This window comes from Styela clava, chromosome 7, assembly GCF_964204865.1.
Source record: "Styela clava chromosome 7, kaStyClav1.hap1.2, whole genome shotgun sequence".
NCBI lineage: Eukaryota > Metazoa > Chordata > Ascidiacea > Stolidobranchia > Styelidae > Styela > Styela clava.
Window position 1 is genome coordinate 6,586,088 of NC_135256.1, and position 15,498 is coordinate 6,601,585.

A 15,498-nucleotide genomic window follows, 5' to 3' on the forward strand; every position below is an offset into this window, starting at 1 on the left:
CAAATTCTTTTTATTATATTCTGTTTCTCGATGCAGAGTGCAAAGCGTGCTATATTTGAGGTGACATCCATTAAAATGAGTTTCGAAACAAATTGGAGCTAAAAATGTCTTGTTGATGCGGTTAGTGGTTCAGCTGCCAAAGCCATATTCACCTATAATAACAGTGTTCTAAAAAACTCAATTTACGACATTAGAAATCTTGGATTTCGCTGCTCGATAACCAATCTTGATTCTCCGCGACTTCCCTTCCCCAGTATAAATGTGTGTTTGATTTTTATTTTTTTGGCAATTTTGCATGTTATTGTTAGATGGAAAAATAAACTAGAATATGACTATTTTGACATCAGCATTGGAGTAGGTCGCATAATATTTTTTTATAATAATCAAGAATATGTAGCAAAATACTTGGGCATATTTTGTTTATTTGTCTTTTTTTGATTCACTGTATAGCTACACCAAGTATAATACCAACGTGAAAGTAAATATTCCATTGTAAAATAAAATCTCCTATGAATAATTGTCTGTAAATAAACTACATGGTATAATATATATGTTATTCTTGCGTTGATTACAAGAGTAATAATCACAAAAGAACAATCAAAATTAATAATGCAAAAGTAGAATGTGATTTTCGAAGAGTAGCCTGGATAATATAAACCCTCAAGCCAATGCATAAAATGATGCATATAATTTGACTCCTAGTTGAGTTTACTTATTCATTCAGGGCTTCAAATGTTAAAATGTCGGGAATTTTTGCCGCATTGTCTACTTATAGTCTTAAGTGTAATATATATCAAAATATTCAATGAGAGTTTTCTTTGTTTGCAATAGTCATATTTATTAGTCGTTACATTCAAATTGGTGTAAGCGAACAAGAAACTAGCAAAAATCGGAATAAACCGGAATTTTAGTAATCAATTTTGATTGATGTAGATTGAGTTTATCCATAATATCCCATCAAGAAGGTTGTGATTATGATTAGAGAAATTGCAATTGCGTTCAACCAGAAAGCATAGCCTTCGTCTTCATACAAATCACTCAGGTGATATTCGCTAGGCTTCGATTGGTCTGTTTCCGCTCCTAGATTTAAAAATTATATTACGTTACTTTGTACGCAAAGTACGCTGGTTTGTTTTTGTCTTGAGACCAGAAGTGACAAAATAAACATTCGAATATACACATGTCATTAGCAAAACGCGATTTATAATACAGAATACAAAACGTTTGTAGTTTTGATTAATTTTCCTCAACTGATGCATGGTGAAATAGGTAGATCTCAAGAAAAAAGGATATATGGGATTGTCAGTAGTCACTTAAAATATTCGTCGTAGTATTGCACTTATAGAAAGAAAATTACTCTTTAGACAGATACACGAGGCGTTTACTACAGTACAATGATGAACTTTAATGAGTATATATATGTTCGTACTTTGGCTAAATAAAAATATGCATATGAGGTTTTTTTACTTACGATAATCATTATTTATGTCCTCTTCCTTCTTCTCAACCATCTCATTTGATTCCGGTTCTACGTTTTCTGATGGAATAGAAAATTATTATATAATATATTATAACTTAATAGTTCGTATGCATTTTTTATATTGTGAATTTGTTGTAGATTTTTAATTCATTGTCCCCACTTCTTGTTCTATAACGAGTTCGGGGACTGTCTGTGCTAGCCAAGTGAATATACCTGCCCATATGCTTCCGTCCCTTTACACAACTTGATGTAAAGTAGGCCTACAAAATTAGTTACCTTTATATTGCTACACATACTTTTTGAGCGCCCTTAAATTTTACTTCCGACGAGTGAAATTACTAAACTTGTACCACAACTGAAACCGCTGGTGAGAATCCAAATTGAATTCAGATAAATGCTAATGGAGATCAAAAAAATAGTTTTCTTACCAGATGGTTCGACAACAACTCTCTCTTCAAGTGAAGGCTTTCTACCATGAGACTCCGCCATTCGCTTATGAATTGTTTTCCAAGTCGTCCCATAGAGCTGTGAATTGAATTTGAAATACCTTATGCTACATGGTTGAATTTACGGCGATCCAGAAGTGTGTGTACCGATATGGAGGTAACTAATTTTGTTCGCCTACTTAACATCAAGTTGTGTATAAATGGACTAAGACCTATGGCAGGGGTTATATTTACTTGGCTAACACAGACATTCCTGCACTCGGGATAGAACTAAAATATTCTCAGTTCGGAAAGATTAACAAAAATCGGAGTGAAATTATGGCCTAGCCCTAACCTAACAGAATTCGCACTATAAATTTGCTCTATAATTATTATAAGTATTGTGACAAACCTCTTTTTCTTTAGGTGGAGCAGTCAAATAACTTACAGTGAATATAACGATTGTTGAGGCAGCAAACACAATTGAGCTTACGTAGAGGTAGTTTATTCTAAACACAAAAAGCTTACTCGTAAATGTTTCGTTTAAGTTTTGAATCAGAGTTATACTCCCTCGATAATTTGTGATTTGAAAATAACGAAGTGGTTGGCTGATTAGAAGTGGTTGGATAATTTATTAAAAAATAAATCACGGCATTATGAATGACATCATTTATCGCAAAAATACTATAACTATGAAGAGACTTGCCAAACTAATTTTGGCAAATTATTTAGTATATACTTTATTGAGATCCAAATTTTGAAACATTTCACATCAAGGATGTTGGAAGGTTGGAAAAGGATGACAGTTTGAATTGCATATGATGTTGCATATTTTAGTGAAGCACCTGATTGCATGCAAAATTTCTGAATAATAATATTAATATTTTTTGGAAAGAGTATCGCAAACAATTTTGAGTCGGGAGAAGCTGCAGTAATTGCGCCAGTGTGAAGATTTATGATTTTCACTCATTTTGTAAATTTTGTTTATTGCAAACATACATCGGCGATGTATAAAATATATTGTAAACAAAATTGCTAAGCTATGGTGGAGCATATTCAAAAATTTGTTTAATCTGCTGTGTAATAAAAATGAATTTTATACTTAAACAAAATGGCAGGTCTGTATTCATCATCTCCGCATGGTGGTGCTTTGTGGGAGAAGTCAAGAATCAAGCGAATAATTCCTCCGGAAAACCCAACAATCAAACCCCAAAACGCCCCCTGCAATATTAATAAATAACATTGTAATTTTTGTAGTAAAAGATGGCATTTACGTATTTTAACGCTAGCTACCTTCTCATTTATTCTTGGAAACAGAATACCATAGAAATATATAGCGAATATAGGTGGCCCGAGAGCAGATTGAATTCCCTGAAGGTAAATGAAAAGTTGTCCTCCGGCTGACGTCAGAAGAATCGGAATCCAAAGTATTGATATTGCAACAAGAAGAACGACAGTAATTCTAAAAACATGGTTTTATTAGAGTTTTTAGGGGAATTTTTCAAAGAATACTTACTACTATACGATTGAGTAATACTGGAAGTCCATCCGCTTTCGCAGATTTTCCTTCCCGTTATCCTTTTGATATGCTAAAATCAGAAGTTGAAAATGTTTGACCTCGACTATATTTCAATATCACTTTTCAGTTTGATATGACTCAGCACATATCGTGTTTTCCCGAAAATAAGCCCTAGCCTGAAAATAAGAATTAGCTGGAATTTTAAAAATGATTTTGAAATGAAATTTTTTCTACACGTTTTAAATGATTAATAAGCTATGTTTAGCATTTTTTTTTTAAAGAAAAACGTGTTATTTATATGTAAATGGATATCGGTTTTCATATTTTGTATATTTGAAAATCTCGTAATTTTCCACTTTGTAATTTTGTTTTTGATGAATGAAAATATAAGTCATCCCACGAAAATAAGCCCTTGAGTTATTTTTCGGAGGAAAATTGAAATAACACCCTTCCTTTTTTTCGGGAAAACACGGTATGTACGAATTAACGCAAATGGGCGTTCTCAACTCAAGGAAATTTTAGGAATTCTCAAGGAACTCTTTCAGGTCCTAGGCAAACATGCCACGAGGCAACTCCGTGCAAACTTTCACGTTTCGGGGAACCAATCAAAGCGACTTCACATTTAACCAAAACAGCAAATATCGTAATAGAAAAACGAGTGAAAAAAAAACACACGGAAATTTTATCACACTGGACATACACCACTTGTCATAATAGTAACTTAAGCAATTAAGGGTTAGTGTTTTTAAACTATTATATTCTTTGGTAAAGTTATTGTTTTTAGTTTCTTACTTGCCAACGATCAATTGTTCTTTCTCAGTCGCAGTCTTACGAATGCGTGTCCATATGTCAAGTGTAAAAATTGTGCTGGTGCTGCTGAAGATCGATGTCAAAGAACTCATAAGAGCAGAAAGCATTGCTGCAACCATGATTCCTCGCAGGCCTGGGATAGTAAAAACTGAAATTTAATTGCCTGTTTCGGTCATAACTATTTTAGAACAAAATAAAATAAAAGTGAAAGCCGCCTAGCGACCTTTACTAAAAATTTAAAATAGATCAAGAGGGCGGAGGGGGAGGCCGATCGAGCAATGAAAAATAAAATTCCTGATAATTATTCAGTTGGGGCGAGAACTAAGAATGATTTGAAAAATCGAATCTGCATTCTAACCCTAACTGGATATTTACTTATTCTGACAGTTGGCGGGGGCTTTGTACGAAAGCTTACAATCGCGCAATGAGAAACAAAAAGTGTTCTTCTTAAAGCAAAATGAAGCAGCTAAATTTCTGGTGAATATCCCGTTTCATGGGATTCAGGGGCATTTGAAAATATAATAAAATTAATGACCTTTAAACGACTTCTTCTACCTTTAAAAAATGGAAAATATGAATCGAGTGTTCCATTAAACGCGAAGAAGATATATTTGTCACCCCAACAACTACGATAAGACGTTAGTAAGACGACCCATATGTATTCGTGTTCAATATTTGATATTGTCACCTTGCATACTTACCGGTTGGCAATACTTCGAGAACAAGCTTCGGATAGGCAATATTTGAACAACCTTCTGGGTTTTGGCAAACTCGCTCGCATTCGCTTGGTTCAACACATGCAACTTCATCCGGAAACAATACTCGACTGACCATTCCTGCAAAAATACCGAAGATATGGCTTTGTGCAAAATGCTCTTTCAAAGTTTCGAGCAGTAGGGTCGGATTAAGGGTCCTATTTAAAACGCTCCGGAAGTATGTGTACCAAGATGACACACAACCTGAACCATAACCTGGTACACATACTATGTTCAGGTTGTGCGCCATCTTGGTACACATACTTCGAAAGCACCCTATTTAAGCTGTATTCAGCCTGGGTTCAAATAAGATCGGCCCAAGATAAACATTTTATCCGACACATCTTGTGTTCTAATTCAACTGTTGCTGTGGCAGAGATTACCAGGCTTGCCATGGAACATATTTTTCTGTTCCATTCCATAGCAATTTATGCCTGTCTCACCCCATCCCATTGGATTCCTATTGGAATGCAATTCGATAAAAATCGCTAAATTTAGGTTTAGCGTCTTATACTAAATATGACTATACCTGTACAAAGGAACATGCAAAACGACAAAATTTATTGACTTTGTCAATTCTGGAAACTCAGAACTAATATATGGGAAACACAGATGTGTGGTGTCCCATTCCATGGACAAGACTGGAGATTACACGTAGTAAGATACGATGAAGTACAATCGATTATAGGTTAATTCAACATGCTACCTACCGGATATGAAACAAAGAAAAAAGTGGCAGACTAATATAGGTCAGCCTGAGGCGTACAGTACTGCCTTTTTAATATTTCAAAACTTCAGCTACTAAAGATTATTTCTGATTTTGAAAATAATCAATTCCGAAATCATGTTTCAGGGTATGCATTGATTGTATTCTGCAATGTGGACAAGATAACAGAATGATTTGTACTTCCGTATGTGTACCAGATTAGGGTTAGGCCATAATTTTATTCCGATGTTTCTTATTTTAGTTCTATTACGAGTTCGGGGACTGTTTGTGTTAGCCAAGTGAATATATATATGCTCCTTGCCCATAGGCTTCAGTCTTTTTACAAAACTTGATGTACAATAGGAGAACAAAATTAGTTATATTGGTACACACACTTCTGGAGCGCCGAATGAATTGTAGTAAAATAAATATTAAACTAAGGTATCGTACCTGTCATCACTATAATATACATTGGAATCAGTTTAAGGAATCCAGCTAAAACACATCCTCCTTTCGCGTGCTGAATTGAGTTCGATGCCAATGCTCTTTGAACGATGACCTTAGAGAAAATGAAAACACAGACCAAAATTATTCCCGAACTAAGTAAAACTCCTAAAAATTAAGGGTACTCCCGAAGTATGTAAACCAATATGGCGGACACCGGAACGTAGTATGTGTACCAGGTTAGGGTTATTCCCATAATTTTATTCCATTTTTTCTTATTTTAGTTCTATTACGAGTTCGAGGACTAGCCAAGTGATTCTCGTGATATTTGTACCGTAAATTATATCCTAACCCTAACCTAGTACACCTCTTACGTTCTGGTGTCCGCCATCTTGGTTCACATACTTCGAGAGTACCGAATTAATTGTGATTTTTGTTTTTTTGCATCCGAATTTGTAATACGAAGGGAAGATGCACAACGTTTCAAAATGACCTAAAAGCGACTCCAATTTAATGTTACTATATGCCAGGGATGGCGAACTTTTTTCAATGAATGGGTCAAAAATTATATTTTTATCGCGGAACAGAAGAGAGTGGGTCACAGTCTCACAGATATTTAATCGATGTTTGTATCTATAAGAAACTTTTGAAATCTTGATGTTGGTGTAGTTTTGTGCTTTATTTGTGCAGCACTTCTTTCAGAAACTTTTATGGCAATCGATTTTATGAAATTAGAGTACGAAAACACGTATATGAATTACGCATATGAAACGTTTGGATGATGCGGCAAATTATTTTACGGTTCCAAAGAGTTAGGAGGGAATTCCACTCTGATATAGTGTTATATTTTTCGATCAGCTTCCCACACATTAAGGCACTTTTATACTGTACCATTGGTATTTCAGATTTCTAGGTTTTTATTTCACGTATGAAAGATTTTGTTTTCTCAACGGTATTGAAGGCGAGAAACTAATAAAATGCAAAGTAGCATCTAGTTCTCGTATAACCCGTACAACAGTCTGCAGATGCACTCCCGAAAGTGACAAGACGTTGCGAGAAATGAACAGATCAATTGCATTGTTATGTCATAAACGATGTCAGAGCCAATAGCTGAATACCGCTACACAGCGTTGCAGACATGCGTCCAACATTAGGGGTTTTGAAAATACCCATACCGACCCAAAAATTACCAATTTGAATATGAGCGATCGCAGCACTGACTACACAGCTGACGGTACATTATAATAGTTTAGTTATTGTTAGATTAATTTAAGGCCGGTTTTATCAATTTTTATCACTGATATGTTAGCATTTTTTTTAAATTTTATTCGTGCCTTGGCGGGTCACGAATAAAACGCGGGTCAGTGGTTCGCCATCCCTGCTATATGCTTTATGAGTCAATGTCTCTACTCATGTCATGGAACAAAATCATTGCTATTAGATGTAAAAATTTATGAATATTAATTCTGATTCTGCAATACGATTTTGTGGCTGAATTTTTACTCAAAAAAATTAGATGCACAACGTTTTTAGGGTGCGTATAAATTTTTAAATCGTATAAATTTGGTGGTATTTCATGCTCTATGACTATGTTTACGGTCTTTGTCTATCGTCTTTGGACAATGGACAACCTGGGGAAAAGATAAAAACAGTTCACAAATTTATTGCTCGTACTAAGGCAAACTCCTATGTATTAATTCAGATTTTGTAAGGGGTTCAAATTTACTGTTACTCAATGCTTTAAAGTCACTATCTTTAGCGTTATTGAAAGCACAAAAATTACTATAATATTAGTCGAACAAATATGTGCAGCTTTGTACCTGATCAGTACACCAATACCACGTTCCAAGAAGAAAAATTCCTGACAACATGCCAGGCCATGGAAGATCGGAATCCACAGCGTCGCGAAATATGTGAAATGAATCAGCTCTCGGAACTCCACATGTTGTGGAATTTGAAGTTCCCCAACTATCAATTGTTGTTTTAGGAATTGCATTCATATATCTTTCTTCCAAGACGTTATAGCCACCGATTTTGGCAAAACCTAAACGAGAATTAGATTTACAACTTAGTAATGACCTTGAATTGATAATGCTTTAAAAACGTCCAAAAACATAGCTTCATTTGGTGTCATTTTTGCTATTTACGTCCACTCTGTCATTTAAATTTCAAATACTATATAATCATGGCTCAATTTTGCAAAAACATTTCAGAAACTACTTCAAGAAACTACTTCAACTTACTCATCGCCATAACAAGTACTCCTCCAATAAGCATTACCACCGTTTGCATCGTGTCAGTGTAAATGACAGCCTTCAAACCTCCCAGGATCGTATATACGGATGCAACAACGAGAAGAGATACTTAAATTAGAATGATGCAAATAAATTACTCAGATCTGATATATATATCTATTTAGAGACGTTTGAGCGTCAGCGTCAAATCAAAATGCCGAGTTTAATCAAAAATTCGCGCTGTGGGAGAATATTCTGCAGGCATATGGATTCAAAATATGAATTTGTCGGTCGCCCGTTTATGGCACACAAGGTACATAAGATTAACAACGCACAAAATACGTTACTTCCGTAGTATGTGTACCAGGTTACGGTTGGGCTATAATTTTATTCGGATTTTTCTTATTTTAGTTTTATTACGAGTTCGGGGACTGTCTGTGTTATCCAAGTGAATATACCCCCAGCCCATGGGCTTTCGTCCCTTTACACAACTTGATGTAAAGTTGGCGAAAAAAATAGTTACCTCCATATTGGTACACATACTTCTGGAACACCCAAATTACCTTACCTATGGCCAAGTACATATTTATTCCAAGAGCCAATTGAATAAATAGGGCTCCAGCATAGATATCAACCGCTATCTTTGTTAGAACATACAACATCATTGATATAACAGACATTGCAATTCTCAACCTTTGGCCGCCATATCGCTTTCGTAAATACTCTGGCATCGTGTACACCTGTGTAAAGTTATATAAAAAAGGTTGTAATAAAAGCATTGCCTTGAAAGAAAGAGACATTGTTAAATACGACGAGTTATGACTTATGAGAATATAAGTCTTGAGATAAATTTAAAGCACACAGATTAATATTTTCACAATATTATTTTCTCAGGTAATATATAGCATATTTATATATTATGTTTATTTTTATTAAATTTAGTAACTTTATATTTAGATATATTTTTTGAATGTTTTGTTTTCCAATCTAGATGTGTTCATTTTAATAATTTCATTATATTTATAGTTAATAAAAAAATCAAAACATAAACTCACGCCACAGGAAACGTACACTGGAAGAAACACCCATCCAAGTAAAAGGATAAGATATGGCGCAATCCACTCGAATGATCCTATGGCAATTCCGTTTGCCGCCCCTGAATAACAAATAATACTGTAACAGTTAGTATGCTTATTATTTGTTTGCATATATATTACAAATGTCGAGTCGAGAGTCAAAATTTACGAGTATTTAATAAATAACAAATATAAAATTCTTATAACTGTGGAAATGATGGTACTCCTGAAGTATGAGTACCGAGATGGCGGACCCTGGAACGTAGTATGTGCACCAGGTTAGGGTTAGGCCATAAATTTATTCCAATTTTCCCTATTTTAGTTCTATTACGAGTTCGGGGACTAGCCAAGTGACTCCTGTAGTATTTGTAGCTAAAATTATGGCCTAACCCTAACCGGGTAAACATACTACGTTCCGGTGTCCGCTATCTTGGTACGCATACATCAGGAGTACCTAAATGATAATATACCTGTGCCGGCCAAACCAATGAAATGTCCAGTTCCAATATTTGATGCAAATAACGATGCTCCGACAGGAAGCCAAGACATGCTTCTTCCGGCAAGAAAATAACCTTTCACACTTCTACGCGATGATGATCGACTTGCCTAGAAATATAGACGTATACCTTTTCGTTTGTATGAATTCGATATTGAATCACTTTTATGAACGAAATTCTACGATTTATCTCAAATACACGTTTTATATTTGCGCCATTTCTCCAGCATAGCTAGACAATCTAGATTCTAGAATAAAGTTCCCTGGTACTTCTCACGCATTTGTTTTCCAATAACAATGTAGGATACCTTTGTCATTTTACCAAAACAAAAAATAGATAGAAAAAAAATTAACAAAAACGAGAAAATGTCCCTCATTATATTATTGTTGAAAAGTATATCGCGTATACCAACCCAAAGTCCAACCGCCAACGTGACAATAAAGTATAAGACAATCACAATTATATCAACGCTGGATAGAACAGAAGACTTGAAATTATCGCCCTGTGTTCCATTGGCTGCTGTAGTTGTTTCTATTTCCATTCTGTTTCCACGGTGTATGCAGCAATCTTTGCAATATATAATTTTTTTAAAATTAATACTTAATCTGCCGGCTGTTACTGATAAAACCATAGAAATAATTGTAGTTTAGTTAATCCTGGTTTATGTTCCTTATAGATTGTAAATTCGAAAATAAATCAAGCAACAGTAAAGAAAAGTTGTCGCATCCGGCTTTACGTACCGACCGGAACCATTTGGCATGTCCAAATTGTTTTTATTGGGTTACAATAATACTGCACGAGCTCCAAAATTGTCAGCAAATTTTGTATAATTGCATGAATCATTGGCAACAATTGCTTCCCGGTGCAAAGAAATAGTTATATGTTGAGTGGCCACATGTAATGCGCAAAAGAGGTCATTACGTTAAAAATTTTTAGGATTTAGTGAAGCATAGTCAACGAATTTTATTGGAGAAGATGAAATAATGATTTCGAAAAGACCTTCACCAACGATTCGTAGGTCAATTCAGGTTCGTATGAAATGTATCGAACTGGACTTAATCCGACCCTATCACCGATCGCTTCCACAAATCCATTTATCACCATTAGTTTGTTATTTCATTTCAATAACGCTCACACTATTGCCAAGGGATACGATTATTTGTGCATCGAGCAAAAATATTGGATCCAGAAAATGGGAATTCACTTGCAACCGAAGAGAACGATGACATTTTTTGTTTATATCAAATAATGCATTGTTCACTCATGTCGTATATATTGAATTTTGAAAATTCTAAGAAGTCCAATGGTAACTTGGCCTTCTTGCTTAATCCTGGCAATTTTGACAAATAGTGATATATATGTGTATATTACATGCAATTCTAATCTGACCTTAACATAAGTCAGTCAGTCAGTAGTTTAATTTATCACATACCAAAAGTACACAATAGAGAAAAATAACTACGAATCACATATAAAACAATACTTTCAGTGTGAAGGGAGGCGCAATAAACCAGAAGAGGTTATCGAGCAGCGTCACCCTGGGGGAGTGAGTCTAAAAATTAAATCATAGTGAGAAAAAAGTCAAACAGGATACTAGCAAAAGTCGTGAATAATGAATAAAATAATAAAGTCGAAGCCTTTTAACACATTTAAGTGACCGATATCATTATCACAAGTTTACGGAAATCCTTTTGGTTTTTCTATAGGCCAGTGGTCGGCAACCTTTTGTCGCTCACGGGTCTGAATGGTTGCAAGTCATTGGCGGGCCGCACATATTTTAAGAAAGTTAAAAACCGAACGGATGGCCGATGAATCACATTTTTCCCCACAGATCAAAAGTTAAATTTCAAGCAGCGCGCCGAGACTGCGCCAATTCATGAACTAAACTTGGCCGACTTACTTGAAGAAAAAATTTATAAATGACATTTAATGTGACACTTTTTGTTGCATCACGCTTTTCTAAATGGGACACTGAATGAAGCCAAGATTAAAACAGTTCGTAAATGGAAATCACTGATCAGAGTTTTCAGCTTGTTCCTACTAATGTTCATTTTCGAAAATAATTGTTCGCATGCATATGTACTTCAAAACATCAACGTGATTGTTTTTTGCATGGTTTGTCAAATTTTGATAGAGTTTTCTATGAAGAAGATACTTTTTATAATAAAAATCAAGCAGTGATACATCTCTCGAATAGAATATAGATTTATTTCCCCATTGTTCATCTTAAAAAATACCATTTGAATATTTTCTGCCTCATTGAACCTTTTGCACTTAGCATCAACTTTTCTGTGTTTTGTTACCATTTGTCTAATTATAATTAAATTATAGGCTCATTAAACGAGTAATTGTAAATTATATACATGATACAATAAATTCTGTTACGTAAAGAATGTAATCGGATCCGGCCCGCGGGCCGTAGGTTGCCGTGCCATATATGCAAACAAGTAGATCTAAAGACTAAAGACAAAAGGTCAATTCTTTTTCTTCCATCTCTGCCTGGTTTTACTTTGAAATGCTCGAAAACTTACTCATGTTCGCTAAACTCGATTCAGCAGATAAGTAAACTGTAGGTCTGCAGCTCGCAAAATTGCACCAACTGCTTCTATCTCCTTTAGACGTAACATTAGAGGCAAACCCTCCGTAATGTAAAGTAAACGACATAGGAAGTTAAAAAGAATTTATTGATTCATAAACACAGCATTTAAATTAAGAAACTATGAAACATTTATAATAAATGAAATATGTAAAATATTCAATCATATTTTAGACATTCTATTAGTTTGCGTGGCCCATTTGGCAACTCGCCACGGCGAATCCATTGGGAACCGCTACATAACCGTTTTTCTTTATATCAATTTTGCCTTTAATTTTTTGGTGTTTCGCTAGGCGAGATAAAACGTGTAAATGTTCCGTGGCCAAAAAAGTTTGGGGAACGCTGTACTAGAATTACCGAGTACATCTCAATTATTATGCTCGAGTTGTCGTCTTCACATTTGGAAGGGTATTTATATACAATGGAAGTCTTCAGACCACTGTGCCAGTGTGCCCACTTCATTTCTTCGCACATTTGTACTTTTCAAGAGACAAATTGAAGATGAAAATATGCAATAATTCAATACTGTTTGCAATATAAACTCGATAGTACACATTCCAAAGAGCATAATTGTAATCCTTTGCTAAGAGCTAGTATAGGATATTGGGTAATTTCGCTGCTTTTGGTTAAGTTACGTGTTTAGACTTAAAGTCATACTAATCTTAAAATTAGAAGCAATCTCTCAGTCATAAAATACGTAACAATTAGACGTCCTGTAAGGTACGATGACGATAACGCGTCATGCCCTAAGGATACCAAAACCAGCATAAAAGCGACCAATCGTTAGGAGAGAAAAGAAAGGATAACGATGGACAAGTAATTAACGAACTCGGGCTTGCAGTGAAACTTTGATTTTATGTGTCTTATCAGTCATGACTTGGAACTGTTCTTTGTATTTGTAAATATACAATTGCAATATATGTATTCGGTACCAGAAGTATGTCTTCTTCATAAGATCAGATCAGAAACAACAGCAATACAGAAATAATAGCAAAAAGACAAATGTTCCCTAAAAATGGTGACCCGACAGACGAACCAGCGCCTTTCTGAGATGGAGTCTGAAAACCAACCGTTAGAACTAAAGGTGATCCCAAAGACATCAACTCCACAAGCAAGCCGAGGATAAAAAGATCAAGGAAAATGAAAAACAACCACCAAACCAAGATTCAGACAGTATGAAAAATCAAGGAATTACAAGCGAAATACCAAAGACTCTGACAAAAAGAAAAAGACTGTTAGATTTAAAAGGTGTATGAGATTCACATTATATGGACTGTTATAAAAATATGTGTGTAAAACATTCACACTATATGAACTGTTTTACACCAGAAAAAAAACCGTAAAATCAAAAACTAGTCGGAACTCTTGACTACAAAAACAAATGAGAAAGATATGAAACGAAAGAACTTCAGAAAGAAACGCCCGCGAACCAACTTCAAGAAACCGCGCGATTGTAGCATTTTATATTGTACTATAAATATTTCAATTTCGTGTACAAAATGGACAGACATTCTTCTTCTTCTTCACAGGTATTTCACGTTTCCTTCTTTCTAATCTTTAAGGCGTTCTATATTTGGTATTAAACCCAACGAGGTTTACTCAAAAATATTTAATTTATTCGATTTTGGCAGATATTAGCATTCGTTTTCTTTAAATATACTTTACGTTGACTTTAACATTTTTTTCAAAATATGATTACAAATACGATCGTATTTCGAATCAGCGCTTCGGGATGTATTTGCATAAACGCAAGTGAAATCCTCATTTTTTTTATTTTTAAACGCCCAAAGAGGCTCATCACAATTATAGCCGGAAAGGCTCATCAACGCAACACGCGTATTTTTTTATTTTTTTCAGCGCTTCAAAATTTATTAATGTGAAACGAAGTGTATTAAAGCTAAGCATTGGTAGTAATCTGTCACCTAAATTATAAAATAAACCAACGCCAAATCTTTTTCTTTCCATACACTGTATAACACACACACATTCTGTCTCATAATCATAATTTCAACTTTCTTATGTTTTTATGAATTTTGTTGCATTTTGTGTATTGTTTTTCACTGCACGCCCAAGCTTGGCCACTGCTCCGCAGCTAAAGTAGGTGCATAGTATAGGATATTGGGTAATTTCGCTGCTTTTGGTTAAGTTACGTGTTTAGACTTAAAGTCATACTAATCTTAAAATTAGAAGCAATCTCTCAGTCATAAAATACGTAACAATTAGACGTCCTGTAAGGTACGATGACGATAACGCGTCATGCCCTAAGGATACCAAAACCAGCATAAAAGCGACCAATCGTTAGGAGAGAAAAGAAAGGATAACGATGGACAAGTAATTAACGAACTCGGGCTTGCAGTGAAACTTTGATTTTATGTGACTTATCAGTCATGACTTGGAACTGTTCTTTGTATTTGTAAATATACAATTGCAATATATGTATTCGGTACCAGAAGTATGTCTTCTTCATAAGATCAGATCAGAAACAACAGCAATACAGAAATAATAGCAAAAAGACAAATGTTCCCTAAACTAGCATGCTAAAATGACAAAGAAGTGACCGACATAAACAAAAACCGTTTGGTCCAAGAGAGAGGATAAATTTAACCAACACTGTATCTGTCCTCATAAAAATGTAACAGATTATACCAAATATGGGAGCCAAAGAAATAACTGAACAACAGATCAAAACACAATATGTTATTTATTGCTTTAGGCACCGAGGTATTTGAGTGTAGACTGATTAGTTAGATGTTGTTTGGATCAACGAAGCTAATTGAAGAATCAAACAACTGTAAGCGTTAGAGAAAGTGCAACTGACGTACTTTTTCAGCTTATGACTGTTAATCTTAGAGCGTTGAATAGAATAGAAATTTTCGATTAGGAAGACGAAAACCGCCAAGATGATTCAATCAAATTTGGAACTATAACCTCGCTATCGATTACAATCCGAGATCAG

The 15,498-nt window shown here is 34.8% G+C and overlaps 1 protein-coding gene across 1 annotated transcript; it reads right to left on the minus strand.

The window, feature by feature from the left end:
• Positions 1 to 126: 126 nt before the first annotated feature.
• Positions 127 to 10,557, minus strand: LOC120328195 (sodium/mannose cotransporter SLC5A10-like). The gene is made up of 15 exons (XM_078114476.1): positions 10,359 to 10,557; positions 9,920 to 10,055; positions 9,429 to 9,529; positions 8,942 to 9,113; positions 8,383 to 8,502; positions 7,960 to 8,183; positions 6,146 to 6,254; positions 4,936 to 5,070; positions 4,217 to 4,367; positions 3,199 to 3,367; positions 3,008 to 3,126; positions 2,318 to 2,414; positions 1,909 to 2,005; positions 1,472 to 1,537; positions 127 to 1,080 (listed from the first exon to the last, which is right to left on the minus strand). Exons 1-15 carry the CDS (start codon positions 10,485 to 10,487, stop codon positions 941 to 943), a joined length of 1,965 nt encoding a protein of 654 aa, XP_077970602.1. The 5' UTR covers positions 10,488 to 10,557; the 3' UTR covers positions 127 to 940.
• Between the last annotated feature and the right edge of the window lie 4,941 nt (positions 10,558 to 15,498).

What these genes read in the sequence shown, in the direction of transcription:
- LOC120328195 (XM_078114476.1), bottom strand. Translation starts at nt 10,487, where the DNA reads ATGGAAATAGAAACAACTACAGCAGCCAATGGAACACAGGGCGATAAT. An exon ending in AGTACTTGTTATGGCGATGA is followed by an intron (nt 8,184 to 8,382) that starts GTAAGTTGAAGT and finishes ATTCTCGTTTAG; the next exon opens with GTTTTGCCAAAATCGGTGGC. An exon ending in AGACCTGCCATTTTGTTTAA is followed by an intron (nt 2,415 to 3,007) that starts GTATAAAATTCA and finishes TTTTGTGTTTAG; the next exon opens with AATAAACTACCTCTACGTAA.